Below are 9,323 nucleotides of genomic sequence, written 5' to 3'. Positions count from 1 at the left end.
GCCAGCCCACCCACACACCCGCCCACCCACACGCCAGCCCGCTCACGTGATAACATATATTATGTCCCATCATTCGACGGTCGTATAAAATTTACATCCGATATATTGCATGTTTTTATTTGGATTTTTCTCTCTGATAAAACAGAACAGTCTTCGAGGATTTAAACAGGATCAAACTACCATCATGATACAAGTTAACATTTCAGTTTACTGTCACAGTAAAATTGTTTGTGTTTCCGTATCATTTACATATTGGTTTGGCATGTGAGACTTAATGGAAACATCAGAGTGTGTTGTACCTATAGTTCAGATCATCTAACAAATATAGCATAGTGAATCAAGGCTCGGCTAGTTTAAGCACACACTTTTGTCACTGTTATCAATTAACCTAAAACAATAATCAAAATCCTTTTTTTTAAATGCCTTAAAATTTTACAAATTGTTTTGTGTTACAGTTTTTATATTCTTACAACAAAACATGCAAATCTAATGAATTTGTTTTCATTGTTTTCCACAAAAATATTACGAGAAAAATAAATGCTAAATTGTCATTAAGCTATCTAGTCATGCGTTGCATTGCACTATAGGTAATCACTTGATGGGCATGTACTTACCTCCTTGACTTGTGAGGACTGGAGAGCTGAGGACGTGGCCAGTCGTACTTGTATCACCTGGTTGTCTTCAATCTCGAGCTGATTTAACAGCTTCTGGTCATCATTGATCCCCAGCTTAAAATGACAGGTCTCATTAATCACATTTCCTGGTCAAAAACTTCCCTCTTAACAGAATTCATCAGATACCCCTGGGTAATTCTACATACTCCTTGATCTGTCAAAAACTTTATTTCATTATCAAGATTTTGGTCCACACTAGCCAGTGCCGTGATAGCAGCATATATTTATTGACTGCGGACAGATTTTAATTTCGACTCATTTTCAAGATTTAAATTCACTGAACACACTGAACACATGATAAATAGTACGAGTTTTTCATCTGGTCTTATATTTCTATAATTCTTTTCTTCTAATTGATTTGGAAATTCAAATTTGCAAACATCTTTTCATTAATGTCTTAATTTTCTAGGTAAAGAAAATACAGTTAACTGAAAATGTTCCATACCATTTTGTCCTGAGTGACGACCTGTATGTTTTCTGGTGTCTGTCGTAGCTTGCTGGATATTTTTGAACGTATAGATCCAAGTGTCTCATTGCTATGACACTGAAAAAACATAACCAATAAATGATTATCTATTGACAGAAAAGTTTGTAAACAACTATACAAGATTTGGTGGATATGGTGGTCAAAATTTGTGTTTGATAAACAGATTATTTTTCAATACAGTTTTAATACTTCAGCATAAAAACTATAGCAAACAATCAAATTTATGAAGTGAATCCTGACCTTAAGAATGTCCTGTAATAATCGACATGTTTTTATGGGCAAAAATGTTGGCTACTCTCTTTCTCCCAGATTTTTCTGACATCTTGTCATATCAGACAATATAATCCAGTCTCCCTTTGTTTCACTTAAGTCAGGTTTTGTTGTACAACCATTTGGATTATTGAGTTTCAAATGCAAAAAGTTGTTTCATTACTGTGGAATTGAATCACACGTGATAAGCTAGCTTCATACACCATGTGACTAACCAAGAACGAACATTACTAAGTTTGTGACAGATGGTAGCAGATAGTGTGTGATTCAAGCTTGTTTATGAGTGGGTGAACAGTAGGTTGATGATTGGTTGCGTCAGGCATTACACACCACAAGTAAGAATTCTTGTTTGGGTGACTCAGACGTTACAGTGAGGTTCATCTGGTGTCCATGGAAGGATGCGCCATGGGGGAGAATGGTGCGTGTTGTGTGGTGCGTCTCCTCCACATTCAGTACATACTCCTCCGCGATCCACATCAAACGCTCAATGTTCATTAGCTTTATGTTCCTAAAACAGTCAACAGATTTTCGATTAACTATTATTATCAAAAAGGGCTTGATTGGCTACCAATTATTCAGCACTTCATTTGACAGCCTTCTAAAATCACCAACGGACATGTGATAATTAATATCTATTTAAAATATGTATTAAAGGACTAGCTATGATATTGATTTAACCTAACACTTGACTGGTAATAATTCCTACAACAAGACATTTGACTGGCTAATATTTCTATAAAGTAACAGGATATTTGATATTATTCGGACAGAACATCAATGGCGACATTTAATGGAGTATTTGCCTTGGTCAAAAATGTCCTTTCCTCTTTTAAACTATACCCTAAATAAGACTTCCTTATAACAACAACTAACAGTTTTTGGTCAGATACAAACATCTTCCTGTAATTAGTTGCACATTCAGTAAGAACACTACTAAAGTTGATCTTACCGAGATGGTAAAGGCACATTCAGTAAGAACACTACTAAAGTTGATCTTACCGAAATGGTAAAGGCACATTCAGTAAGAATACTAAAGTTGATCTTACCGAGATGGTAAAGGCACATTCAGTAAGAACACTACTAAAGTTGATCTTACCGAGATGGTAAAGGCACATTGGCCACTTCTGGTACAATGGCTGCTGTCAGTGTTTTGGTTGCCCAGGAGATTGACTGAGCTATCACAGTGCCACCTATACCAATCATGGCCGCCTGTAAAGTGATAAAGTATCTTGAGATAAACTTCATGTCATACATTACCCCTAGATATCATATTTAGAAGAAAATGAAGCTGAAATGAAAACATTTAACTGCCGTGTTAGCTTGATCACTGGTTTACTAGAACTTCCACTTTGGATATTTTTTTCCCTAATTCTTGAAATGAAAAATTACTAAAATTTTATGAGTAGAGGTTGAAAAACTTCAGTGACTCTTGATTGACAAGTGCCAACATATTCAAAATTATTTCATTTTAGAAATTTGTGACTGATGCTGAATTTGATTTTAAGAAGATTTTTTTTACTAGAAATGCAAGTAATTCACAGTAATATGATCATTGTTAGCACAGAATTCTATATCAGTTCTCAAAACAATGTAATACACCTATCATTCCTCTAAATTCAACCTAGAATCATACCTCTAGTCTGCTCTTGCTGTCAGCTATAAATTTCTTGTGTAGTATCACAGGGTCCTAAAAACAAAACAAAACAAAAACAAAAAATTAATTCTTTAATACAGAACATATCTGAACCTGAATTCACTGACATCTGACTTGAACCAAATCCTGTAAATCCAACACAGATTTTAGTCTAGGTGTTTCAATCCACATGATGATAATGTCATCAGGTTTCAATCAGTTCATCTATACTTCACATACCTGGTACCAATGTACATTTTCATAAATACAGTCAAATGCAAACAATTCACTCTTCCCGTACAACAATAAATATCCTTGCATATATTCAATTTGAAAAATAATTGCCCGATAAGCAAGTGAATAAAAAGTCACCAATCTCTCACCACATATAACAGGTGAACAATGTAAAATGCTCACTCATTTTCAGCCTGTGAAAAACAGATCGGATGATCTGCAAAAAGTTAGCGACATGCTTAAACACTCAACGTTTTTGTAAAAAGCAAAAACTTTCCTAATTATCCTTGCTATTATTTCAGGGTCCTGTATGCATGTTCAACATACACTGTCTATCATTCTGAAGTTGAACTACCAGCATACAGACTCTGTCAACTACACCAGATCTTACAATGTAATGACAAAATACACTAAGTCTTCCAACCAACCATTGTTGGTGGATAGAGGACGTTACCAACCTTTTTAAGTCTTGGTGCCAGGTTTGTGTAGAGAACAGACAACAACAGAGAAATGGCTTGGCTGGCAATGGATTCGTCTGGTGTATTGAGGCAGATCTCCCAAATATAGTCAAGTCCAAGCAGCTCACTCTTCTCTACAACCTGTTCACATTAAATTCATAAGTATACACTACACTGTTGTCAATTGACTCGTAACTTGGCCCTTCCCTGTTACTGTTGATATGTACCCCACAATCTTGTCAATGATTATTAGTGAACCTGCTAATGTTGTTGCTGATTAGGATTACACTTACATTGTTGCTAAACGAACACAAGAAAGGCTGTCCAAAATGACAAAGTCTATGTCGTACATTTTGAGCGTCTTTTTGTAGTTTCCTTTTCAATCTCAAAACAGCAATCATTTTTAAGTGACAATTGGGCAACGTGAAGGTGTTTTATCAAGGGGGATGTATAAAGGAACTGTTATCAATAACAAGAGGCCCATGGGCCTTAACGGTCACCTGAGTCTACAGTATTTATTTTTTTGTTGAAATATGTACCAATTTGAGTAAAAAATAGTATAATGTTAACTTAACTTTGTCAGGACCATGAGCTGATCATTCCTAGACCAATTTTAAGTGAGATCGGCCTATTAGAATTTAGTAGCAAAATAGCGGCCATGGCAGCCAAATTGTATTTCTGATTGACCCGAAAAATAACAACACTTTGTCAGGACCATGAGCTGATCATTCCTACAAAGTTTCAGTTCAATCGGCCTAGCAGAACTTGACTTTAAGTTTGAAATAGTTTTTCAAAATGGCGGCCGTGGCGGCCATATTGGATTTCTGAACGACCCGAAAAATAACAACACTTTGTCAGGACCATGAGTCTATCATTCCTACAAACTTTAAGTTCAATCGGTCCAGCAGAACTTGACTTTAAGTTTGAAATAGGTTTTCAAAATGGCGGCCGTGGCGGCCATATTGGATTTCTGATTGACCTAAAAAATAACAACACTTTGTCAGGACCATGAGCTGATCATTCCTACAAAGTTTCAGTTCAATCGGCCTAGCAGAACTTGACTTTAAGTTTGAAATAGGTTTTCAAAATGGCGGCCGTGGCGGCCATATTGGATTTCTGATCGACCCGAAAAATAACAACACTTTGTCAGGACCATGAGGCGATCATTCCTACCAACTTTCAGTTCAATCGGCCCAGCAGAACTTGACTTTAAGTTTGAAATGTAAAATGTTAACGGACGACGGACGACGACGGACGAAAACGGATAGCAATAGGTCATTTGAGCTAAAGCTCAGGTTACCTAAAAAGGTAATAGGCTGGCGGAGAATGAGGTGCTAGTCAAATGATGGACACTGTATGGTGTACTATTAGTCAGATGATGGACACTATATGGTGTACTATTAGTCTGATGATGGACACTATATGGTGTGCTATTAGTCTGATGATGGACGCTGTACGGTGTACTATTAGTCAGATTATGGACACTGTATGGTGTGCTATTGGTCTGATGATGGACACTGTACGGTGTACTATTAGTCAGTTGATGGACACTGAATGGAGTACTATTAGTCAGCTGATGGACACTGTACGGTGTACTATTAGTCAGTTGATGGACACTGAATGGAGTACTATTAGTCAGCTGATGGACACTGTACGGTGTACTATTAGTCAGATTATGGACACTGTATGGTGTGCTATTAGTCTGATGATGGACACTTTATGGTGTACTATTAGTCTGATGATGGACACTATATGGTGTACTATTAGTCTGATGATGGACAATGTATGGTGTACTATTAGTCAGATGATGGACACTGTATGGTGTACTATTAGTCAGATGATGGACACTGTATGGTGTACTATTAGTCAGATGATGGACACTGTATGGTGTACTATTAGTCAGATGATGGACACTGTATGGTGTACTATTAGTCAGATGATGGACACTGTATGGTGTACTATTAGTCAGATGATGGACACTGTATGGTGTACTATTAGTCAGATGATGGACACTGTATGGTGTACTATTAGTCAGATGATGGACACTGTATGGTGTACTATTAGTCAGATGATGGACACTGTATGGTGTACTATTAGTCAGATGATGGACACTGTATGGTGTACTATTAGTCAGATGATGGACACTGTATGGTGTACTATTAGTCAGATGATGGACACTGTATGGTGTACTATTAGTCAGATGATGGACACTGTATGGTGTACTATTAGTCAGATGATGGACACTGTATGGTGTACTATTAGTCAGATGATGGACACTGTATGGTGTACTATTAGTCAGATGATGGACACTGTATGGTGTACTATTAGTCAGATGATGGACACTGTATGGTGTACTATTAGTCAGATGATGGACACTGTATGGTGTACTATTAGTCAGATGATGGACACTGTATGGTGTACTATTAGTCAGATGATGGACACTGTATGGTGTACTATTAGTCAGATGATGGACACTGTATGGTGTACTATTAGTCAGATGATGGACACTGTATGGTGTACTATTAGTCAGATGATGGACACTGTATGGTGTACTATTAGTCAGATGATGGACACTGTATGGTGTACTATTAGTCAGATGATGGACACTGTATGGTGTACTATTAGTCAGATGATGGACACTGTATGGTGTACTATTAGTCAGATGATGGACACTGTATGGTGTACTATTAGTCAGATGATGGACACTGTATGGTGTACTATTAGTCAGATGATGGACACTGTATGGTGTACTATTAGTCAGATGATGGACACTGTATGGTGTACTATTAGTCAGATGATGGACACTGTATGGTGTACTATTAGTCAGATGATGGACACTGTATGGTGTACTATTAGTCAGATGATGGACACTGTATGGTGTACTATTAGTCAGATGATGGACACTGTATGGTGTACTATTAGTCAGATGATGGACACTGTATGGTGTACTATTAGTCAGATGATGGACACTGTATGGTGTACTATTAGTCAGATGATGGACACTGTATGGTGTACTATTAGTCAGATGATGGACACTGTATGGTGTACTATTAGTCAGATGATGGACACTGTATGGTGTACTATTAGTCAGATGATGGACACTGTATGGTGTACTATTAGTCAGATGATGGACACTGTATGGTGTACTATTAGTCAGATGATGGACACTGTATGGTGTACTATTAGTCAGATGATGGACACTGTATGGTGTACTATTAGTCAGATGATGGACACTGTATGGTGTACTATTAGTCAGATGATGGACACTGTATGGTGTACTATTAGTCAGATGATGGACACTGTATGGTGTACTATTAGTCAGATGATGGACACTGTATGGTGTACTATTAGTCAGATGATGGACACTGTATGGTGTACTATTAGTCAGATGATGGACACTGTATGGTGTACTATTAGTCAGATGATGGACACTGTATGGTGTACTATTAGTCAGATGATGGACACTGTATGGTGTACTATTAGTCAGATGATGGACACTGTATGGTGTACTATTAGTCAGATGATGGACACTGTATGGTGTACTATTAGTCAGATGATGGACACTGTATGGTGTACTATTAGTCAGATGATGGACACTGTATGGTGTACTATTAGTCAGATGATGGACACTGTATGGTGTACTATTAGTCAGATGATGGACACTGTATGGTGTAATATATTGTCATTATTAACAACTCCATACATAATCTTCTCCCACTTACCAATTTATTCCCGTCAGATTTAAGGCGATGCTCAAATTTATTGACGTTTTCAAAGAAGCTTTTAAAACAGGTAAAACCTGTAATCAAACAAACAATATTTTTTAGGCAACAGCTTATTGCCTCTGAAATCAAAAGGTTCAATAACCTTTCTGTAATGTTCAAGTCTTATGAGGGTGACAGAGACATTTGAGTGTGCTAAAATTTACATTGATTACACTGATTTGTTATGATGATAAAACATATTTCAGATATCATTTGCAAACTGTCAACCAATCACATTCACCAACTGTCAACCAATCAAAATTAAGAAAGCACTTGTCAATCAATTTATGAAATATCTGAAGTATTTAGAACTTTACCATTGTTGATCAAATTTTGTAACAAAAAATGTATCACTATCAAATTAAATCTCCAAAAAGTTTAAGTCCCACATCTATAGTTTTCATAACTGAATATATAAAATTTGAAAGCTTCATTAGTAGTATACATTTCAACACTGATGGCAAACAAGCAATTCTGACGTAATCTTAGGACTAGAAATTACTGTTACCTTTCTCACTAAGTTTAGCTGGGTCTAGCTTTAACAACTCTTTCTGGAACAGCTGGCTCTGTGTTTCCATCTCCAGGTCAGTGAGTCCGTGACTGAACCAATCATAACAGGTCTGTAAAACAAAACCTCATCGTATCAAATACATAACAAAAGTCGAGGTTTGTTTTCAAATGTTCCAATAAAACAGAATCCTTCAGATAAGGAGCTGATTCAGGCTAACTATATTCCACAGTAATTACGGGTGAAGTTCATATGTGGGCTGATTTTAGCTCAAAACCTCAAATGGAAGCTATGAAGCACCCAATATTTCAGTTAGAGTCCGCATTGTGTATACTTGTTCAATGAACAAAACAGCCATCTTCAAAGGAGGGTCAGTGGTATCTATCATTACAATTATGACAGCATAATAATGATGACATCTTGTGGGTCGTAACATTCATAGCTTATATGAATGTCATCTGAACTTAGTAGGGTAATATAGTGGCAGTGCCATAGCGTGGTAAATACATATCTATTTACTCACCTCCCTGTCCCAGTCACAGGCATCTGGACTGCCAATCAGCGTGCCCCAGATATCCCGCGCCCGACTCCATGGAAGATAGAGTGCACCCTCTTGCAGCATGTACTGGAGGAAACTCACGTGGTTTGTAACATACTGTTAAAACAAGAAAACCTCAACTAATACACAAGTTTGGTGATAAGTTGTTTGAGTGTCTAATGCTGTTATATCAGGAACATGTATTTTCTTCAATCTTTCAAGGCCGAGGTTAGAGTATATATAACAAGAGGCCCAGAGGGCCTGTATCGCTCACCTGGATATCTAAGCAATCATGGCAAAATATTCTCCAAATGAGATCCAACGGAATATGCCAGACCTCAAGGCCAATCATTTTTTTATGCCCAGCAATTTTATGTAAGGTTATGGGGTGGGGATCTCAACTGTTTCCAAGCTGTGACTCAGAAACTAGGTCCCTAGGGTTGTGGCCAGACCCCAGGATCAATTCAAATATCATGACTGCATTGTCTCTTTTTGCCCAGCATTTGTATATTACGTTTTTGGGTGGGGATCTCAACCGTTTCAAAGTTATGACCCAGGGGTTATGTCTGCAAGGGTGGGGCAGACCCTTGGGTCAATTCTAATATCATGACTGCATTCGTCTCTTTATGCCCAACAATTGTATATATAGTTTTGGGGTGGGGATATTAACCGTTTCAAAGTTATGACCCAGGGGTTAAGTCTCCAAGGGTGGGGCCAGACCCTAGGGCCATCCTGGAAGCAAATGTGCATTCCTCTC

The 9,323-nt window shown here is 37.5% G+C and overlaps 1 protein-coding gene across 1 annotated transcript in view; it reads right to left on the bottom strand.

Annotated features, from left to right (window-relative positions):
• LOC110441515 (ubiquitin carboxyl-terminal hydrolase 24-like) overlaps positions 1–9,323 on the bottom strand; it is a gene marked incomplete at its 3' end in the record, with an annotated part of 82,076 nt that overhangs the window by 60,549 nt on the left and 12,204 nt on the right. The window contains exons 17-25 of the mRNA XM_021484689.1: positions 8,552–8,683; positions 8,029–8,140; positions 7,479–7,555; positions 3,757–3,897; positions 3,065–3,118; positions 2,528–2,640; positions 1,762–1,939; positions 1,120–1,218; positions 615–728 (exon numbers count right to left, since the gene is read on the bottom strand). Coding sequence (XP_021340364.1) covers positions 615–728; positions 1,120–1,218; positions 1,762–1,939; positions 2,528–2,640; positions 3,065–3,118; positions 3,757–3,897; positions 7,479–7,555; positions 8,029–8,140; positions 8,552–8,683 — 1,020 coding nt within the window. The remainder of the gene's footprint in view (positions 1–614; positions 729–1,119; positions 1,219–1,761; positions 1,940–2,527; positions 2,641–3,064; positions 3,119–3,756; positions 3,898–7,478; positions 7,556–8,028; positions 8,141–8,551; positions 8,684–9,323) is intronic.

Source organism: Mizuhopecten yessoensis, unplaced genomic scaffold (assembly GCF_002113885.1).
Source record: "Mizuhopecten yessoensis strain PY_sf001 unplaced genomic scaffold, ASM211388v2 scaffold716011, whole genome shotgun sequence".
Classification (NCBI taxonomy): domain Eukaryota; kingdom Metazoa; phylum Mollusca; class Bivalvia; order Pectinida; family Pectinidae; genus Mizuhopecten; species Mizuhopecten yessoensis.
This window is presented reverse-complemented; position numbering and strand designations above follow the sequence as displayed.